The 23,958-nt window shown below is 39.8% G+C and overlaps 1 protein-coding gene across 1 annotated transcript in view; it reads right to left on the bottom strand.

Moving 5' to 3' along the window:
* Positions 1–8,667: 8,667 nt before the first annotated feature.
* The window catches only part of LOC121383029 (TBC1 domain family member 12-like), a 68,105-nt gene continuing 52,814 nt past the window's right edge, over positions 8,668–23,958 (bottom strand). The window contains exons 9-12 of the mRNA XM_041512771.1: positions 23,562–23,690; positions 22,853–22,962; positions 20,280–20,383; positions 8,668–14,121 (exon numbers count right to left, since the gene is read on the bottom strand). Of these exons, the coding sequence (XP_041368705.1) occupies positions 13,913–14,121; positions 20,280–20,383; positions 22,853–22,962; positions 23,562–23,690 (552 nt within the window). The 3' untranslated portion in view covers positions 8,668–13,912. The remainder of the gene's footprint in view (positions 14,122–20,279; positions 20,384–22,852; positions 22,963–23,561; positions 23,691–23,958) is intronic.

The following is a 23,958-nucleotide window of genomic DNA, read 5'->3' as shown; positions in this document are numbered from 1 at the left end:
TCTCTTAAGAATTTTAACACAAGTTTCAAACAAAATAAAGTCTACATGACAATCAAACCACTTTATTCTCTTGCATGGTTATTGAAGAACAGTAGTCTTATATACCCTAGACAAGTACACATTGCGACAAGCTGGCACGGGGGCTATTGCACTCGGTACCAGGTGAAGCACGAAGCCCAGTCCATTGCACTGGCAACATATACATTATTTGTATAAATATAAACATAATTGTACACTTCTACTCATATCTACAACGTTTTTACAGCTAATTTATAACACGACTTGCAAAAGAAAGCCAAATATATACACAATTATATAATGAGAACATGTGCTATATAATTATATATGGTATTATTTATCTACACTGTAGTACTGACCCAATTGGCTACCATCTGGAGTAAAAATAGTGAATATTATGACATGTATCACATTTCACAGAAAGGACCAAACCGTGACTAATTTCAAATTTTATTACAACACCTTGGGTAAAAATGATGTGTCCAAATTTTATACTGCAACAAATATTCATATTATATTTTATCACATGGCTGTTGTAAATATTGTTAATGCCATACTTCAATACCATATTTGTTTACATCGACTCATCCTCAAGTATTCTACTGAAAACATGTTACGGGTCAAATGTTTTGTTGAAATGACTCCAGCATTCAAGTGTTATGATTTCCAAACGTGACCATAACCAAAATTATAGTCAAGTTGCTTAATGCAAGACAGAACCATGCTATAGAATACAAAAGTGACCTAACAATTAGTGATCTAAAATATTTCTATGGAACTTTGGCTTCCTTCAGAATCATGGGGCGAGATGTAGCCCAGTGGTAAAGCGCTTGCTTGATGTGCGGTCGGTGCAGGATCGATCCCCGTCGGTGAGCCCATTGGGCTATTTCTTGCTCCAGCCAGTGCACCACGTCTGGTACATCAAAGGCCATGGTATGTGCTATCCTGTCTATGGGATGGTGCATATAAAAGATCCCTTGCTGCTAATCGAAAATAGCCCATGAAGAGGCGACAGCGGGTTTCCTCCCTCAATATCTGTGTGGTCCTTTACCATATGTCCGACGCCATATAACCGTAAATAAAATGTGTTGAGTGTGTCATTAAATAAAACATTTCCTTCCTTTAGAATCAGTTTTGAAAGCTATCTCACTCGGTGCATGAAAACATTTTTTCTTTTTAAAAAAAAATCATTTGATCCGTAACTTGTTTTGAGTAGTACATACCATTCCAAATTACTATTGAATCACTGGAGATCTGTTGAAATGATTGTATCATCCACTTCATAGCCGCAGTCTCGCCTTGCTACATAACATCTGCTACATAACATCATTTATTAAATGCAAATTCAAACTAGAGTTTTAATAAACTCACAATGTCACCTCGTCCTATTATAAGTCTTCCATTTGCAATGCACAATACAAACACAACTACTATGTAATAAACGTGTGTTATTGCTGTCGAGTCATTGTCCACCGACATCATACAACATACTAGTGTGTTGTCATCTTCATTATACCCTGTAAGGTCTGCTTTTCACTGACGTCATTCCGTGTGCCAGGGTATCACTACAGTGCATGTACAGTGTACCTCTTCCATATACAGCATGGTGACATTATAATGCTAAGTATTTAAATTCAGCTTAAAGTACACCTTCAACGACTCAATTTTTGTATAGTAAAGGCATATGTGCAAAAGTACATTTGCAAACAGGAAAACACACGTTTATGATAAGCAGGCCTAAGCCAAACCAGTGAAATAGTGCCCAACTTGTGTGTGATGAAATGGAGAATAAGACATTGTATGTGACCGAGATTAGTGACTGAAGGCAAGGGATGTTAACTATAGTCAGAACATTACTGCGCATGAATCAATTGTAAAATGTAAAAATATACTGGTATTTGAGATTGCACATTTAGTGTTAGCATACTATATTGCTGTTGTGAATTTGTGAACCACTTCTAAGTGTGAATACAGGATTTAAAAAATCAGACATTTCATCATTGCAGGGAACTGGCGTTCATGCATAAATAAATGTTCAATTTGTACCTCAAAAGTATTTAATTTCACGAATTTCATGGCGTGTGGAAACTGTATCTATGGATGGAATGCCCAAGCAATATTTATGAATCATTTAACTATTTAAATAAAATATTTAAAAATAACTCATAAAATAACATTACTAAATATTTAAAATATATGAAAAATTGAAAGCAAAATGTTACTGCACTTTTGAACATTAACATTTTAACAAATTCCTAAAGATCAGTGAAATGTTATTGTACACTTGATATTATGGTACATATTTAAAAACCTTTGGCATACCTTTTGCAATGCTAGCTATACGACCATCCCTATAAGCTATTGTGTATGCCCTTGTCTTTTTATTATTGAATTACATAAATAATTTCCATAAACCACACACATGTACATGTATATACTTGTTTAGTATGCATAATTTAGTTCCAAAAATTGATAAAATATAAAAAAATATATGTACAAAAAATATTATATATACAAACTATGTACACAGATATTATTTCATTATTATCAAATTTGAGACGTACAATTGTGACCTGAAGTGTGAAAGATCATGACAAAACCATTCAGTCATACAAAGGAGGCAATTTTACACATACAGTGAACATGTTGGTCTTGATGGGAGTACTTAAAGTTGGTTTAGTGATACGTCGACACATGTTAAACCCGTCGACACATGTTAAACCCACCCATATAGCCATTTGGTGTCTAACACACAATTATTGGGACACTTGGTCTTTTATATGCACTTTTCCATAAAAAGGACAAGATATGATATACTAGTCACACTGGCTGGGGTGGGAAAACCATCAATTTAAAGTTTATTTTGTTTAACAACACTACTAAGACACATATATTTACCATTGGTTATTTGCTGTCAAACATTTGGAAATTCTGATATACAGTCTTAGAAATAACCTGCTATGGTACATTTTGTTTTATTAGGGCGTCTTGAATAAGCCTATGCACTTTCCCCCACTGATTACAGTAGAAAGCACACATTACATCAGAGAACACAGCCTTTGATATAGCGGTCACGAGGCACTGGTTGGGCCGGGAAAAAACAACCAGAGAGTGGGTCCACTGAGAGGTTTCGACCTCAGCACATCAGGTGAGTGCTCTACTGACCGAGCAAGATCCCGCTGTCTGGAAACACTGACAAATCCACCACATAGGCTACTCTTGATAGGTAGACACACTTCAGTGAGTGCCCAACCACCAAGGTACATCACAAGTACAAACCAGCTCCTTCCACATAGGTTACTCTTGATAGCTATACACAAGGCAGCTTTCATATATACTCTCCACCGGTCAGAAAACATGACAGCTTTTGAAACACAGTATCAGCCTTCAGGCTTTGGCCACAATGGGAATACCCAATGGCTTCGGGGAGGAGGTGGAGTGTGGTGTGGTGTGGTGTGGTGTGGGTGTGTGTGTGTGTGTGTGTGTGTGTGTGTGTGTGTGTGTGTGTGTGTGTGTGTGTGACTAGTGACTGTATCCAACACTTCTAATTACCTCCTTCATACAAATGTGGCACAGTTTGTTAAGACAGATTTCAACTCCTTGGAACAAATCATAGCCGTGTCACAATCCATCCTTAATGCCCAGTGAAATATGCGTGAAATGTACATAATACAAAGATAACACATACAATGAGTAATTTCAACAACACAATCCATCTGTACAGGTCAAACAGTTTGCACAGCTCACAAATCCTGCAACAATTTAACACTAGGCTCACAGTAACAAAAACAAAAGTTTTACAAAATCAGTTGCTATAAATTAGTAATTTCTTATTTGATGTTTTATGTAAAATATATTGAAAAAAGGAAGAAGAAATTCTTTAATGAGTTTGTGGTGCCATAAAAAAGTTTATAGGCCAAATTTAGAAATGGTATTTTTTAAATCTTTTAGACTTTTTGTAACTTTCCTGAACCGACATGCACAATGTAATAAGTAAGTCCACACATCGTATTTGGTCCACATTTAACACTATAGCCTTTTAAAAGAATAAAATTACATATCGAGTACATTACAGCATCGGTCTCTGCATGTATACATTGTCCTAGTGTTTGTAGTGGTCCAATCTTCATTTTTATCTCCTAATGTTTTCATACATATATAAAAATATAGATATATCAGGAAGTAAAATGAAGCTCAAACTAGTACAAAGATTAGGACACTATAAAAATACTGAACATACAGACTGACATTTTAAATAAGAAACTGTATTTAACATGCAATTTTAGTCATTACAAAGGCTCTGCTAGCTGAACATACAGACTGACATTTGAAATAAGAAACTGTATTTAATATGCAATTTTAGTCATTACAAAGTCTGCTAGCTGAACATACAGACTGACATTTTAAATAATGTATTTAATATGCAATTTTAGCCATTACAAAGACTCTGCTAGCTGAACATACAGACTGACATTTTAAATAATGTATTTAATATGCAATTTTAGCCATTACAAAGACTCTGCTAGCTGAACATTTCTAATGCAATCATTACAGTTTAAAGACATTTTATTGATCCAACACTAGCAAGTGAACTTTGTTAATTTCTCAATGAAGATGAAAATGACGTGGGACATCATATCGGATGACATCATTTTACATTGATATTTTGTTAATTTCTCAATGAAGATGAAATGACGTGGGACATCACATCGGATGACATCATTTTACATTGATATTTTGTTAATTTCTCAATGAAGATGAAAATGACGTGGGACATCATATCTGATGACATCATTTTACATTGATATTTTGTTAATTTCTCAATGAAGATGAAAATGACGTGGGACGTCATATCGGATGACATCATTTACAATGATATTTTGTTAATTTCTCAATGAAGATGAAAATGACGTGGGACATCATCATATCTGATGACATCATTTTACATTGATATTTTGTTAATTTCTCAATGAAGATGAAAATGACGTGGGACATCATCATATTTGATGACATCATTTTACATTGATATTTTGTTAATTTCTCAATGAAGATGAAAATGACGTGGGACATCATATCGGATGACATAATTTTACATTGGTATTTTGTTAATTTCTCAATGAAGATGAAAATGACGTGGGACATCATCATATCTGATGACATCATTTTACATTGATATTTTGTTAATTTCTCAATGAAGATAATCATCATATCTGATGACATCATTTTACATTGATATTTTGTTAATTTCTCAATGAAGATGAAAATGACGTGGGACATCATATCGGATGACATCATTTTACATTGATATTTTGTACACGTGTACAGTGAAACCTCTCAAAACGGGACCCTCTGTAAACCGGAATTCCTTCAAAACCAGACGTTTCTCAAGGTGCTAATTGTGAATATCAGTACAGATCCAAACCTCTCTATCCCTTAAAGCCACTTTATATTTGGTCTCACAAGTTTCCAGGTGTTTAACTGTACTAATGCTATTGTTGAGCATTATAATTGTGTTTTTATTAATATGTATCAAAAAATTATTTTAAAAGAGTGTCTGTTATTGAATTTAGATTCATTGGGGTATGAAGAAAAACAAACCATGGCAACCTTTGTTATTGACATCTTTGCCAATTCACAGTTTGTAATGCTTTTTTTTGTTCACACCCTGATGAACATAAATGAAACAGACAATTGTCAAATATCTTTACAATAGTGGAAACTGAGGACACCATTTAATTACTGTACATCCCAAATAAACATGTAACTATCACCTTTCATAAACTTGGCCCTATATGTGTTAGGTTGGCTTATAAATATTAACAGACAAACTGATATCCATGCACACAGCTGTCAATACATTACACAAAGGACAGAAATTATCTATATTATATACATTTTAATATACACTAAACAACGGCTGATTTACATAATAAATAATCTAAATTAACTGTGTAGGATTTTGAGCTTAACACTACAAACACTTTGTTAATTTAAATAAATAAATAATTTCCGATGGAGTAACATCAGCTCCCAATCACAAACAAGTTAACTTTCGGTGTGAAATCTGTAGAGCCTCACCCATCCACCATTCTCCGAACGCGCTCATCAGCAATACCTTTAACTACAGGTATCGCATCAAGATAAAGATAGTTCACAGTGAAATGACCACCCACCCACCTAAGATATAACTTAACTACCACCCACCCACCTAAGATATAACCTAACTCTCGTCTTCATATAAATTCTCACATGCATGGATACCAGAGGCAGATATAGAAGGGGGTGGGGTATGTGGGGGGGGGGGGGGAAACCAGAGACCCTAAAAATATTCTAGAACCTCCTGTTTCCACTGGGATGCCATTTTGACGTTGATCCATACATGTGCTCTTTTCCTTTTTGTCCCCACCCCAAAATATTACCTGGATCTGCTCTTGAATGATTACAAAATAACAGTAAAAACGTGAATAACGACCATGGCACACTTTCATGTCAAGTATCTGTCAGCAGTATAAACCTACATGTTGTGAACTACAATTCTTCTGCAAATTCGGGATGAACACAAAAGAAAAATTATTATGATTTTCTATGGCTCAACCAAGAATTAATACGGTCAAAGGTCAATGAAATATAGGTCAAATTATGTGCATACCTTGAAGTGAACATTTTCAAATAAAACTTTGACCCTAGTTTAGATTACCTAGGACTCTTATTTTATTTAAGTTACATTTCTATTCAAGGAAATTGTGCAAACAAGTGACACACACACACACACTTTCTTAAACCCCCCCCCCCCCCCCCCCCCCCCCCAAAAAAAAACCCCTGACCCCTCACCATCTTTGAATCCCCATATTTCATATAAATTTAGGATAGTCTCTGTTACAACAAATAATAATTATGCTTCCACCATTGGTTATGTTTTCTTTTTGTCTAAATGAAATACTACATGAATGATGTTAAGACGCCATTTATCATATGAGATGTTTGAAACTGTATCGATATTCTAAAAATAGGAGCTCTTCTCAAAGACTTAAAAAAACCTAAATGAAATTCATATTGTGTGCTAATTTATAAATCTGGTGAATTGATGTCTTGTTCTCTTATTAAGTCAGATATAATTAATACTCAATAAGCAAATCTCAAAACAAACTACCACTGACAAAAAATAAAAATAAAATAAAATAAAATACTACAATCATATTTAGTGTTAAAATGTTAAAAATACAAGATTGGCATAAAGAAAAACATTGGCATGTATAACAAAACATGAAATGTATCACAGGATTTCACTGGATAAATATCTCACCACTTTCATCAACCAAGATTCTAGTTTAACTTACCACAATATCTGCATCACTGATTGATACTGGAGACATTCCTCTCTATAACCACGGTAACAAGTCTTTCACTAAAGATAGCTTTTGTAACAATTAAAATTGCAGACTGATGATACTTCTTTGTCTATTCAATATCGTTCTGGTGATCTGAATTGAATGTTTTTAGTACCTCTTACTGTATTTTACGGTCGGAAATAACTGAGTAAATGTTATCAAGTAAAATCCCGTTAGAGCTACTACAAAACACAGGTCGATGAGAAACTCATTCGATTTTAGTGTGTGTAATTAATATGTAATTTTAAATATTAATTTAACAAGTCACAACATATGTAGTATATTGAACAGTGTTAAATATACTAGTTATCTTACGACTTGTTTCAAAATGCCTGTTACACTGGTTAAAAAGCCAGCAATGCCCCTGTAGAAATGTTACATACCACAATGTTGTGACTAGTAATTCCAATACACAAACTGAAGTGTTACATACACATTGACAGACAGTCGACTGCTACAGTGTGACTGCGACTAAGTTATCTTTGATCTGTACAGAAGTATACAACTTTAGATAAAAGATGGACCACGTCCGTCCCAAGTCAACTCACAGGCCAGGCCAGAGATTGGACCTGGAACAGACTGAAGGACCACTTGAAAAAATAAAACTCATTTAACTGCTAAACCATACCATTATTTAGAAGCTGCAATATTGGTGTTTGTAATAAAGCAGACTGATTCTTCGTGCGAACTTGTTCTGCCACTTACGTTCAAGAAAATAAAGTACTCCTCAATGTTTAAATCCAAACCCTCACATCCAAACTACAAATAACTGGAACCCAGTACATGTATTTAAGATTCAATGAAATTACCTTGCAAATGGAATATTGTTTATGCTTGGAATATACTGCTTACATTTGTGAAGGATTTCGTTTAAGGATTTCCTTTTTATTGACACAACTGAGAGTGATTAAAGACAACTGCAGGTTGCTATTAATTGACACAACTGAGAGTGATTAAAGACAACTGCTGGTTGGTATAATGCAGGATTAATGGGACAGACACTAGTTTTAACCCATGAAAATTAACACTAAGTTTAATTAATCTACAAACATGTAATACATTTGGATAAAGTTACAATTAAGTGAAACATGAGTCTGTGACTTTGAAATGGTGAAATACCATCTAAAATTAGACTAAAACTCAACTCCATAACTGTTACTTCTCAGACGCACATGCGTTTTTAAAAAATATGAGAAATGTATTTTGTGATATTACAAACACCAGGATGACCAAAAACACTTCGAATGTATGGAAATTGATCCACTAAACCATAAAATCTAAGTAAAGTATGATTTCAGTTACAAAAAACGGCAATAACAGTAAAAAAAAAAGTGTGCCTTAGTGTTTAAAAACTAGGGTATGTCCCTTTAAGACAAAATTACACCTCAAAGTTTGTAGGGCAGCAGCTGTTACAGACTGACCAGTTTTGTTGGCCACAACTGATGACGATTTCTTGCCAGGTAATATTAGTCAACATGTTTTATTCTCTACAACTACTGTGGGGCATGCAGCAATAGAATGCTCTACTAATCAGTACTGAGTTACAAAGTGTGAATGTGCCTTTAATGTTCAAAACTCTTCAAGGGCTTTTTAATCATTATGTAACACTCAAGCTGTGTATTTGAAACTGCCTTTGTAAATGGCCGAGAACCTGTTCGCATCACACCACCTGGTGGCGTGGGATTTCAGAATGAGAACCGGTTCGCATCACACCAACTGGTGGCGTGGGATTTCAGAATGAGAACCGGTTCACATCACACTACCTGGTGGTGTGGGATTTCAGAATGAGAACCGGTTCACAAACTCGTTTTCACCTCTTCGAAATCTTTAGGAACAAGGTTCTCTGCACCAGAACAAAGTTTTGAATACACGGAAAGAGTGAATGGTGTTATGGACATAAACAATTTGTATGACAATAAGGTTATTTGGTTATTTTAAATTTGTGTTTTATAAGGGGTTTTTCTCCGATTATTTTGGTTTTGTTTATTCACAATAAGCGTTAATCTTGTTTTAGTGGTATAAATTGTGCATCAATAAACATACAAAGATACACATCCTCAGGCACAGTCAGTGGTGTTTTATCAAAACGCTTTCACCATAAATCGTGTTTCGTGCAGTTGTGTAAATCTCAATCTGTAGACTAACTTGAGCAGGCTGAGGTGTTATTGATATGAGCAGTGTAATTTATTAATTGAACTTTATCAAATATAAAAATCACAAATAACAAGTGAATACAATATAATCATCCATAAATGACAACCAGTGCCATCTAGGTCCATCAGCCCCGTTAGCATTGTGGTTAGCGCCATCAGACTTAAGGGGAGGACCATATTTGAAATCTTAGCTATCCAATAGTTGGTTCACATGATTTTTACTCAGGTAACTGGTTAGTCGGATACACCAGTTGAATTGGTGTAACCTAATCAATTACCTCAAAATTTAATTGAATGTACATTTTAATGGAAGTATATGCAGTTGATATTTATTGTAAGTTTAAACAATATAAGATATTTCATGACAAATCATTAGACGGTTTCTTTGACAGTGACTTTCTGACCATGTAATGGTTTATCATGTAACCGATTGCCGGTTCATGTGGATTTTACTTTGCATACCCGACGTGTGAACAGAATGATGATTTGTGCAAGATCCTGCACCCAGTAGGTACAGGGTTCTCATCCTAGTACGGGCTCAAATTAAAAGCAAGGTACCATGAGGTGAGTGAGGTGTAAGACTACTAGTACAACACCGATCACCAACAACTAATGATAACCTTTGTCCTGGTCAGAAAGCCCACACAGCTGAGGTGCGCACACGACAGAACTGCATACTAATGAATGCTAATAAAACATGAAATCAAAACCAGGCTCTGTGCACAAAAGACCTCTATATATTACTAACAGAACTCTTTAGCCTTTATTGCAAGTGCCTGTGAACAATTTGACTTGTTCCTGCCCTATCACATTTATTACCAAAGCTTTTTAGGTTTTACTGAGAGTGCTGACTCGTTCCTGTTTTAGGTCTATCAGCAAGTGCTTGTGAGCAATTTCACTAGTGTCATGCCCTATTACACTAAAGTAATGATCAGTGTAAAAGCCAGACTAGCAAACATTTTGTGAGGTCTTGCAGATCTCTCATTAATTAACATAACACTGGTTTTGGATGAATGACAAACATGTTATGATGTATATTTCTTTGGAAATCCCTCGTTTGACGTTAGAGCTCTCAGAATAGGTTTAATTAGTAGCCTGTATAATTACCATGTGTACACCCTGCCTGTATTCCATAATGAATATATGTAAAATTAAAACCAAACAATTCATTGTGAACTAGAGCTACAAAACGTGTGTGTTAGATGCTGGTACATGAATGACAACCATTTTAAGTTTGAGCCGATTCGAAAAGATGTTCCTATTGTACATATATTTATATGAACAGCAGTAACAACTTGAGCCGAATCTACAAGCAGGCATTAGTGTTGTATGAATGTCATGAACTATCACTTAAAACGACCTGTATGTTTGAGCAGTATCTACAAGTAGGCATTAGTGTTGTATGAATGTTATGAACTATCACTTTAAACGACCTGTATGTTTCAGTCGAATCTACAAGCAGGCATTAGTGTTGTATGAATGTTATGAACTATCACTTTAAACGACCTGTATGTTTGAGCAGTATCTACAAGTAGGCATTAGTGTTGTATGAATGTTATGAACTATCACTTTAAACGACCTGTATGTTTCAGCCGAATCTACAAGCAGGCATTAGTGTTGTATGAATGTCATGAACTATCACTTAAAACGACCTGTATGTTTGAGCAGTATCTACAAGTAGGCATTAGTGTTGTATGAATGTTATGAACTATCACTTTAAACGACCTGTATGTTTCAGCCGAATCTACAAGCAGGCATTAGTGTTGTATGAATGTCATGAACTATCACTTAAAACGACCTGTATGTTTGAGCAGTATCTACAAGTAGGCATTAGTGTTGTATGAATGTTATGAACTATCACTTTAAACGACCTGTACGTTTGAGCTGAATCTACAAGTAGGTATTAGTGTTGTATGAATGTTATGAACTATCACTTTAAACGACCTGTATGTTTGAGCTGTATCTACAAGCAGGTATTAGTGAACTATCACTTTAAGCGATCTGAATGTTTGAGCTGAATCTATAAGTAAACCACTGGTATCAAGCTGTAGCAACTTTGATTGTTGGCGCCCTGCTGCCACAGTAATAGAAATCAATATGTCTCACACTGTAGATTTGTACAACACATACTAAATGATGATCTCATACAGAACTACCAGCCTTGTTAGTCTGGTGGTTATGCCATGACTTGTTGTCTGGCAGGTACTCAGTTCGTATCAGAGTACCGGCTCCAACTCATAGTGAGTTTGAAGAGATAGAGAGTGAAATGTTTAATTTAATGATACTCTAAACACTATTAATGGTGACATAACGCTGAACTGTTGTTAGACCACACAAATAGAGAGACAGGATCCCAGTGCCACTCCAAGGGCTACTTGTGTTGGTTAGCAGCAACATGTTTAATATGCACCATCCCACAGATGGGATTGCACATACCATGGCCTTTGTTACGGTATGGGGAAATAGCCAAATGTGTCCACCGACAGGGATCGATCCTACTTTATTTGCACATCAGGCCAATTATTTACAACTGTTCTACACTATACATCCCGTCCCTTCAGCTGACCTAATTCCAGACTTTTAGAAACCCACTACTGGAGGTTAGTTGACTTTATTGTCGAGTCTTATACTGTAATAACTAACATAGTCCTGTTTTGTAAGTCTCTCAAGAACAACAAACATTCACATTATATTTCATGCAATGTGAAAATTATATATTTTTAAATTATGCTTCACATCAGATGAAAAATGTTGGATCTTGTGAAAAAACTATAAAAGGCACTTTTGTTCAGTGTTAGCTCGACTTCTGTTTGTTCAAAAGAAACTTTCCTGATTATCTGGCTTACCAACGTCTTCAGTGAACCCTCATCCTCCAAGTTAATGAACAAACATGTCATTCTTGTGACCATAAAGGAAAGCAATTGTTTTAGATGATTTTAAAAGTTGTACTGATAGTTGGTACAGTGTAAAGTTTGGGGTCTGTCATGTTCCTATGATCAATCCTATTACTACCACCCCTGCCACTTAACAATGATACACAATGACACACTGTGTCTCAGAGAATTGGCCACACTGCTAACAATAATGAAGAGAATCACAAATCAGACTTATCACCAGTTTATAATTAGAATATGTTTGCTGGATTACAAACACCCCATTCTGTGAAATGATACACGTTACATCAACCCGTAAATCTTCTGAGTGTTAATCCCTTCTTAAAAAACTACATCTAATGGTATAACTGATAATTATATTTGCATTTCTTTTAGTTTCACCATATTTTATTCCGATTAAACCTAGTTAGAGGAATTTTATCAAACTGATAGTTTTTGGGGTTTTTTAATTTACTTTTAAGTAGACAAGTTCAAGGAAAAGCACTAGCTATTAAATATTTGTTTCTTGTTTGACATGTACATGCATAATATATTCCATGACAACTGCCATGTTTTAAACCTGACTACAATGTTTTGGATAGTGCATGTGTCAGTTAAATGAAGACAGAAAAACATTTAACTCACATCAAACAAAGAGTGCAAGACAAAACAATAATACAAGCCACAGGTAACACAATATGTATCAGCACTCTTATCTACCCTCAGACATAAACAGAAAAGTATACATGATCTCAAACTGCCCTAGAGTCAGTATTATAGCAGAGGGCTTAGACCAGACACTGTGACAAACTTGAAGAAAGTGTGCACTCTGGAATGTACATCGTTATGAGCTGTATGGTGGCAGTGGCGACACTAATTTACCCATAATGCCTCACTGCCAGGTATTGTTGCCAGATACTCAAATGTCCGACTTCACAGAATGCAGTCAACCATGTTACAGTACTGGCTTTGTGACTGAGGAAAGCTCACCAAATGAAAGCGTTTGTTCACGAGAAAAACCTGATGACAGTATTTTTTTGTTCTGTCCTCATGAAAACAATGATATAAACTTCACAGACTGCTCTACACACAGTGGACTCCACAGCAACACAACCAGGACAAAGCATTCTTTCAGAATAGTTCGGGAGAAAATCTGAACTTGATAACCTATTTCTTCTGAAAGTTTTCGGCACATAATGGCATCAACTTGATGAAACACTTCTTTCTGAATAATTCAGCACACATTAGCATCAACTTCTCGACACTGTTTGTTTGTGTACTGAGGAAAATGTAATAAAACATTTCTGTGAAAACCTTTGCACACAGTAACGTCAGTCTGATGACAATCAATCTACGTGTGTTGAGAGAAACTGACAAAGTATTTCTGAGTATCACAGATCGGTCCCGATCTGACACCAAGCTACCCTGAAGTGCTGAGCGATGGTGGACAGAGTATTTGTTTGTAATCTGGCAACACGTTTCATGACAAGCTGTCCTTGTCCCGGCTCACGTTGTCCTTGTGCGTTGAGAGCACCTGGACAAAGCGTTTCTTGTCAATCACCATTCGTATGGTCTGAATGTTCGTGAACAGAGAGTTCGAGCAGATGTTTTCTGGCAGCTTCGTCAGGAACTTGGCCATGTGAATGAAGTCCAGAGTCATTAAAACAGACTCATACGTTTTCAAAATACCTGAAATGAAAAGCAGGCAAATCTTGTTATTGGTATACAGCTAACAGATATAATGTCACATAGGTCTACTGAAAAAATCGGAAGAACAAATTAAATATTGTTATCTTTGTCCAGGTATTAAGTAATTTGACCTCAGACTATAGCACCAAGTGTACTTCTACAGACGTTGTCTTTTCAAAGTGCACACTAGCTGATTATTAAAGTACAACACATAATAAACATGAGGTGGAATCAGACTGAAATTTAGAAATGTTACAAATGTACACATTATATGTTTAAAATACAAAAGTAAATAAAGTAATGCATCATTAACTGGTGAACAGTTTTGTGACGTGGAGAAAACTTGAGTGTTTTCTCTTTTATAGATACATTACCTGTCCTCAAACAAGTGCACCTCCCCCCCACGCAAGTGGTCTGGTCCGAACATCCCAACAGCCAATGGGATGGCCTAAATTCTTCTACTGCATACTGCTCTCTAGTTCCGGTCACATGACTGTAACTTCCTTCTTTTTCCCTGAGCGCATCGCACGGAGAACAGGAAGCGGGGAGGCCCGGGCGGGATGAATCTTGAGGACAGGTAATGTAATAAAAGAGAAAACACTCAAGTTTTCTCCATTTCTATAGACATTACCTGTCCTCAAACAAGTGCAGCATTCAACAGATGGTGGTGGGTGCCGAGATCCGTAGATGCTTGTGATAACTCCCCAACCGGAAAGAGGCTGACTAGTGGAAGAATAAGGCCAACCTTGGTAAGCTCTCCTCCTAGGGATGCCCGTCACAGACCAATGCAGGTGATGTTAGTAACAACAACCAGAATGGTGGCATCCGTCAGCAGTGGCAGGTACGGCTCCTAGAACACATGGACCAGGAGGCGGAAGCCACATCTCATGCTGGTTCTGACAGGGTGGGAAGACGTAGCCACCAGGGATGCAGGTGTTAGGTAACCCTCACGTATTGAAGTGTTATAGTTTTTCAATAACAAGCGACAACCTAATGAGGTGCATCCGTCAGAACATTGAACAAAACAAGACCCCCGAGTGTTTTCTGTCTAGTACACCAAAGATCTGTTAGTTCAATAACGACAACCAATAACCACATGCAGTGCAGGGTAAAGGTTATCGAGACAAAAGTTCCGGCACCAGTACGTGAACTGTGCAAAAGAACAAAAGTCTAAGCAATCCTCATCTGTCGATTCGATGGACATCTCGGTATGCAGCCCAGAATCAGACAGACATCAACGGCGACGAGGACGGCTTGTATTCAACAGAGTCTGTGCAGCAACAACCGGACCCAGATGATGGAACCCCTCAACGTCTTCTGTGGAGACATCCCTCAGATAATAGTTGGCGAAGATGGAGTCCGTAGCCCAGAACCAACCAGTGATAATGTGTTGAATGGGTGTGTTGCAGTGCAGGGACATCGTGGCAGCCAAGGCACGGAGTTCATGCGGATTAGAAGCAGACGGAGCAGGAAAACCCTCCTCCTGATAGGCGGTCAGGATAAAAGACTGGATCCAGGTGGCCACCGTGTTCTTGGTAAGATCCCTCAACCGACTCTGGTTACAGGAGAGGAAAAGTCTTTTGCGATGTTGTCGAAAAGATCTGGTCCTCTCGATGTACTGGTGCAGGGCTCTGACAGGGCACAACACCAAGTCCTCAACGTCCGCTGGACCAACGATAGAGGAGAGGGCCTGCACAGCATACGAACGAGGCGCTTGGTCTGGTAACTGATTCTTTGCAACAAAGTTCATGAGTAACCCCAAGTTGACTGCACGCCGATCTCAGTGAAAACGTACCAAGTCTACATCAAGAGCATGGAGTTCTGAGACACGGGCAGCCGTGCCGAAACCAAGTAAAAACACCGTCTTCCGCGTCAAGTCTTGCAGGGAAGAGGATTCGATCGGCTCATAAGGTGCGGTCGATAACGCTCGTAACATCAGATTCAGGTCCCATCTTGGTGGCCGAAACCGGTGTACTTGATCTTCAAGGCGAAACCCTTTGATCATCTTATGGATCTCAGGAATACCCGATAACTTCGTTCCAGTAGTGACATCACGAACAGTAGCGATGACCGAAACGTACTCAGCGATGGTAGACCCCTTCAATCTTAAAGTGGTCCGCAGATACAGCAAAAAAATCAGCAAGACGAGGTATTTGAATCGTCTGAGGGTTGAGTTTTTGCCGGACATACCATCGGTGAAGACAAAGCCATCTGACGTTGTAAGCCGCAGTAGTAGATAAACTGTGCTCTTTCAAAATGGCCGCCATAGACTGTGAAGAAAAAAAAACCTTTCTTCCTCAAACTCTTGGAGATACAGTCCACGCGTGCATGGGAACAACTGCGGATGTGGATGGTATAGTCTTGACGTGGGATGCAGCAACAGATGATCCCAGTCTGGCAGCGATAAAGGATGTGGATCGGCAAGACGTATTAGATCTGGATACCACATCGGAGCAATGAGTAACAGGCGACAATGGTACAGCTGAAACCTCTGAAGCACCCTTGGAAGGAGGATTGGTGGAGGAAAAGCGTATGCGTCCATCTGTTCCCAGATGATGGCCAATGCGTCGAGATCCAGAGCTTCGGGATCCGGCACCGGAGACACGTAAACCCTCAACTGACGGTTGAATCGTGTAGCGAAGAGATCGATGTTTGGTGTGCAAAGTCTGTCGCACACCCATCGAAACGCTTCGGGATGGAGCATCCATTCCGTCGGATGTGGAGACAACGGCCGAGACAGTGTGTCGACTAGTACATTGGAAACCCCTGGAATATGGCGAGCCCGAAGTTGCAACGGAATCTCGTCAACCAGCTTGTAGAGACGATAAGTCAACTGCAGCAGACTGCTGGAGTGGGTTCCGCTCCGACGGTTGATATAAGCCACTGCGGTGGTACTGTCTGTGGCTACCATGAGAGAGGCGCCTGACAGCATCTCTCGCCAATGAAGGATGACGTAACTGCCAACATCTCCAACAGGCTGATGTGTAGATCGGCTTCATCTGGAAACCACAGCCACCAACAGGGACTGGACTGCAAGGCGACTGGTAACCGGATCAGCAAATCTGCGTTATTGTACTGAATGCATGGATTCAGAAACAAACTGGATACCGCGACCTCTAAGCGTCAAATGTTGCGCCGACGTCAAAATTACTCTTGCAATGATACTTCATGAAACAGTAATAGAGTGATTCAGGAATCAAGACATCAAAAACAGCGACCCCGTGATACAGGCAAGAGCCAAGACAGCGTAGCAACTCGCTACGCTACATGCCCGATATACCTGGAAGTGAAGCAACGCAAAACAGCAACCGGCTAAAATCCACGGTCGTCACACCATCCGGCGCGAAACAGCAGCAGAGACCATCTAGACAGCATCGGTCACGAACTCTGGTGGTAACAACAGTGAACGTCAGTGAGTTGATAAGCCGCAATGATCCCCGTACCACGTGATGGCAACTGGATAACTTCCGGAACCAGCGGAAGTAGTGACTGTCTTGCACCGCCACCGGATATAGAGAACGATCTGCCGAATGTCGCTGAACCTTTCTCGAACATCGGTGCACGGGATCTCAACACAAGTGACCGGACCCGTAGACTGTCTTCGTCACCAACCCGGAACGCTTGTAACGTCGAACCTTCACGGCAAAGAGCCGTATGTAGACCACAGGTCTGCCAAGATTACCGGCTTGTGCTGAAAGTCGAGAATGGATCGCTTCAGGCAAGTCGGTTGATGATAGTGTGCAATCGTAGTGCACATCGACGTCACGGAAGATATAAGGTAGACCAACATCAAAGTCGACGGCTAGAACAAGGCATATCCTCTGGCATCCTGCACATGAGGAGTTATGGTCGCCATGTACATGTACGCTGAACTGAAGCCATCGACAGGACGTGCCAATCTGTAAGTTCTAGGAAGACGTCTGGTCCCGCCGGAAACAGCGTCATCCAAAGCCGGCGCCACACCGTTGAAGGATAGGTTGAAGACGGAAGACAATCAGTCACAGCCATGTGGGTCACTGCGTCCGGATCTTCTATAACGGAAGGTGTCGACGCATCATCTGGAAAATCAGTCAGTAACCTGGCACAGGCACTTCGATCCAATGTACTGGCTGCAATCGGAACACGGACCGTGGACGGTCCCGTCAGGAGCCGGTGTAAACCCTGAACGCCGAATCAGCTATCGACTGGTGTGGACGGTACGATGTACACGGACCGGCAGGAGCCGGTGGAACCCTGGACGCTGCACCACATCGATCACGGGACAACGGTACCGAACGGTGAGCCGATGACGCAGCAATCTTCCAGTTCGTTACAGGGCTCCGTCTGCTTGCTGGAACAACGATCCGCACGGGCCGGTTACTGGTAGCCGTGTAACCGACGGGGGCCTGTGGCAGCCAACGATCGAATGGCGACATCTGCCGGTGGAACCTCCGTGGCGATCATCGAAACCGGACCCTTCTTGACTGAAACAGGTGGATGGGCCAGCGGCGGTAGCATATCAGATATGACAGCCAGACAATCCCTCAGTGACAGGTGGTCCGCCGCATCCAGATCTTCCAGCACCGCAAGAACCGATACATCATCAGAAAGTCACGTAGCCCCCGTGAACAGGCCAGTCGCTCTGGTCATGGCCCGATGGAGATACCGGAGAGTGGGCGGTCCCGTGTGGATACCAAGGAACGGATGACCACATCGTCGTTGGATGTGGCAAGGACGGCAACATGTCGTAAATGGCCGCCAAGCAATCCCTCATAGTCATATGGTCCGTAGAGTCGGGCTCTTCAATGACAGATGCCGCAGGCGCTTCATCACCAAAGTCTCGTAGAACTCGAGCACAGGCCAATCGATGTATTGTAATGGAAGCCGCCGGTTAACCGGACCGTGGATGGTCCCGTCTAGCCCTCGGAGGCCATACAGGTCATGTGGAACGGCTACGGTCCCGGATCCGATGCGCCGAAGAGGACTTTCCCGCCGAAGATCGGTGAACCTTGGAATCCGTGGAGCGTCTATCTGAATGAGCCGGCTTCTTAGAGGGCTGCGTAGAGACCGCAGGCCTGTCATCCGAAATCTTAGGTATCGGTGGAGCTGAAGAAGTCGCACCCCCTGAAGAGGGGACTGGAACCGGACCTGACCCCGAACCCGCCGGTTTGGGTAAGGTCGCCATTGATTCTTCCAGCATGGTCGGTAGAATTGAACGTAACACTTCCGCCACGGAGTCAGCAATCGAAGGCGAAGATTCCACCTTCTTGGTCCTCGAAGATTCCACCTTCTTGGTCCTCGCTGACACCACCTTCAGGTAAGCCGCGAACTCGACATCAGACAAGCCCGCACAAAGGTCGCATCTAGAAGTGAGGCCACACGAACACGACAACCTGGACATAAGTCGTGTGGGTCGCCGCCGGCACTAACTTCTTGCAGCGTAACACGCTCGAACTAGTCGCCTGAACATTATCAGATATGATAATAGTAATTTTTCAATCTGTGAAAAGAAAGAAAAACCAACCATAACACAAATACAAAGCCGGTAAATAAAGACGCCATTTTGCAAATGGCGTCCGACACGACAACCGGCGATATAACAACATTTCATGTAATCAACACTTGGCAAGTCAAGCGAAATACGCGAAAGACATACGAAAGCTAACGAAAGCTAACGCAAATTAAGGTGAAAAACATTTCACCCAAACACAAAGCCAGTCAACACAGACGCCATTTTGCAAATGGCGTCCGACACGACAACCGGCAATATAAACAACATTTCATGTAATTAAACGCTTGGAAAGTCAAGCGAAATACGCGAAAAAAAACATACGAAAGCTAACGAAAATGAAGGTGAAAAACATTTCACCCAAACACTAATACAAAACCAAAGGTCTTATAAAAGTTGACTCCAAACAGAGCCAAGCAAAAGGACGTCCAGACCCTTTAGCGAAGAGAAAAAGAAGGAAGTTACAGTCATGTGACCGGAACTAGAGAGCAGTATGCAGTAGAAGAATTTAGGCCATCCCATTGGCTGTTGGGATGTTCGGACCAGACCACTTGCATGGGGGGGGAGGTGCACTTGTTTGAGGACAGGTAATGTCTATAGAAATATCTGTAGATATAACGTGCACATGTAACTGACTTCACAAGTCATATTGTGCCGGTAGATAACCTACCTATAGCTGTCCTGAATAGAAATTCTTCTCCGTCTCGACAGAAAATGTCCCAAACCCGACACGCAATGTCTAATGGTAATGACTTGCTGTACAACAAAAATATCCTGAAACAGCAGAACACAATAACATTAACATTCAAAGAATATGGTTAATTACAATAAAGAGAAAACAAAAAATTATCAGTTTAAATTTATATAAAATGAGAGTGAAGTTTAATATCACTGCAAGTGGTCTAGAACTGCGTCTCAATTTCTAGCATTGGCTTCCACATTAACATGTCAGAGATTGCCTCGCACTCCACACAAACACATTAACATGTCAGAGATTGCCTCGCACTCCACACAAACACTTTAACATGTCAGAGATTGCCTCCCACTCCACACAAACACTTTAACATGTCAGAGATTGCCTCGCACTCCACACAAACACATTAACATGTCAGAGATTGCCTCGCACTCCACACAAACACTTTAACATGTCAGAGATTGCCTCGCACTCCACACAAACACATTAACATGTCAGAGATTGCCTCGCACTCCACACAAACACTTTAACATGTCAGAGATTGCCTCGCACTCCACACAAACACTTTAACATGTCAGAGATTGCCTCGCACTCCACACAAACACATTAACATGTCAGAGATTGCCTCGCACTCCACACAAACACTTTAACATGTCAGAGATTGCCTCGCACTCCACACAAACACATTAACATGTCAGAGATTGCCTCGCACTCCACACAAACACATTAACATGTCAGAGATTGCCTCGCACTCCACACAAACACTTTAACATGTCAGAGATTGCCTCGCACTCCACACAAACACTTTAACATGTCAGAGATTGCCTCCCACTCCACACAAACACATTAACATGTCAGAGATTGCCTCCCACTCCACACAAACACATTAACATGTCAGAGATTGCCTCCCACTCCACACAAACACTTTAGAGCTTGGTGTAATTAACCTTTCTTGGCATGGAAGTTTGAAAATCTGGACAACTGAAATGAGACCTAACTGGACAGTGACTTTCGGTATCCCATCACAACAGTGCCAGCATAAACCAGACAGCTCTACACAAGCTGTTATACACTTGAAATAACATGGCGCTGTTTAAGGTCATCTGAACATGAGAAATAATATTAGCTTGCGACAGATTTAGTAACCGAAAGACAGTAAGATATGACAATACACATCACTGCTCACTGACCAGTAAGATTGATAACACACATCACTGCTCACTGACCAGTAAGATTGATAACACACATCACTGCTCACTGACCAGTAAGATTGATAACACACATCACTGCTCACTGACCAGTAAGATTGATAACACACATCACTGCTCACTGACCAGTAAGATTGATAACACACATCACTGCTCACTGACCAGTAAGATTGATAACACACATCACTGCTCACTGACCAATAAGATTTGATAACACACAACACACATCGCTACTCACTCACCAGTAAGATCTGATAACACATCACTGTTCACTGACTAGTAAGATCTGATAACACTCATCACACATCACTGCTCACTGACCAGTAAGATTTGATAACACACAACACACATCATGTCTCACTCACCAGTAAAATCTGATATCACATATCACTACTCACTGACCAGTAAGATCTGATAACACACATCACTGCTCACTGACCAGTAAGATCTGATAACACACAACACACATCACTACTCACTGACCAGTAAGATCTGATAACACACATCACTGCTCACTGACCAGTAAGATCTGATATCACACATGACTACACACTGTTCAGTAAGATCTGATATTACACATCACTACTCACTGACCAGTAAGATCTGATATTACACATCACTACTCACTGACCAGTAAGATCTGATATCACACATGACTACACACTGTTCAGTAAGATCTGATATTACACATCACTACTCACTGACCAGTAAGATCTGATATTACACATCACTACTCACTGACCAGTAAGATCTGATATTACACATCACTACTCACTGACCAGTAAGATCTGATATTACACATCACTACTCACTGACCAGTAAGATCTGATAACACACATCACTGCTCAATGTTCAGTAAGATCTGATATTACACATCACTACTTACTGTTCAGTAAGATCTGATATTACACATCACTGCTCACTGTTCAGTAACATCTGATATTACACATCACTACTCACTGACCAGTAAGATCTGATAACACACATCACTACTCACTGACCAGTAAGATCTGATATTACACATCACTACTCACTGTTCAGTAAGATCTGATATTACACATCACTGCTCACTGTTCAGTAACATCTGATATTACACATCGCTACTCACTGACCAGTAAGATCTGATAACACACATCACTCACCAGTCAGATCAGATAACACACATCACTCACCAGTCACATCTGATAACACACGTCACTCACCAGTCACATCTAATAACACACATCACTCACTAGTCATAACTGATAACACAACACACATCACTCACCAGTCAGATCTGATAACACACAACACACATCACTCACCTGTCAGATCTGACAACACACAACACACGTCACTCACCAGTCGACGAGGTACAGGTTGGGAGTGAGGTTTTGCTCCACGAAGTGATCCCACAGGTGGACCAGGTTCTCCTTGAGGAACTCCTCAAACGTGTCGTAATATGCCTTCATCTGAAATCAAACATTAAAACATTCAACACAATGACAACTTCTAGTTTTAAAATAATAAAGTTGCTTTAAAATGCATCTATCTTTGTGTAACAACTAACATGTTTATGTATTTGTATTGGTTGGTTTATATTATTTCCACTAATTTAGTTGCTAGTAAATTACTTTTTATAATTTTCATTCCAGCTTTTTTTTAAGTTACTCAACGATTTGAGTACCTACCAGTAAACAGACTATTGGCAGAAACAGGCTCTTAACTAGAATGAGTTAAAAGTTAGTTTGTTCTGTTTAATGACACTACTAGAGCACACTGAGTTATTACTATTGGCTATATGAGGTCAGACATTTCATAGGTATGAGACACAGTCTTTAGAGAACACCCGTTACCTTTTATTATCAGCAGCAAGAAATATTTTATATACACTTCCACACAGCATGACCATGACTATGGATATAGCAGTCGTGGGGCACTGGTTGGGACGGGAAAAACCCAATCAGAGAAAGGTCCACTGAGGGGAAGCGAGTGCTTTACAGACTGAGCTAGATCCCAAGTCAACTAGCACATAAGATGGCCCACTGAGCAAACTCATTCTAAATCTCACCGTATCTTCATCCATGCGGAAAAACGTCACTTGGCATGGCCGGTTGAGCAGGTTGGCAAAACACACAAACGCATCCGCAACATCCATGTTGAGCAGTAATATGGCGGAGATAAAAGACATACCCTGGACCTGAAACAATGATACACACCTAGTATATACAATATAGCCTATCTGAGGTTAAAGTTTAATGGATCAAGACATTTGAAACAGACAGGAGAACTGTAACCACACATAAAAATTACACTTCCAGATTTAAAGTCATAAGCACCACATATGATATCAACCAAAGCAAAGGTGGTCCAAAAATTGAACCACATAATACATTTTTAATTATTGTTTACATTACAAATTTGTTTGAGAAAAATTAAAATGTTCTATGTTCTAGCATGCGTTTAGG

This window comes from Gigantopelta aegis, chromosome 10 (assembly GCF_016097555.1).
Source record: "Gigantopelta aegis isolate Gae_Host chromosome 10, Gae_host_genome, whole genome shotgun sequence".
NCBI lineage: Eukaryota > Metazoa > Mollusca > Gastropoda > Neomphalida > Peltospiridae > Gigantopelta > Gigantopelta aegis.
Note: the sequence above shows the minus strand (reverse complement) of the source record. Positions and strands in the feature narration are given on the sequence as shown.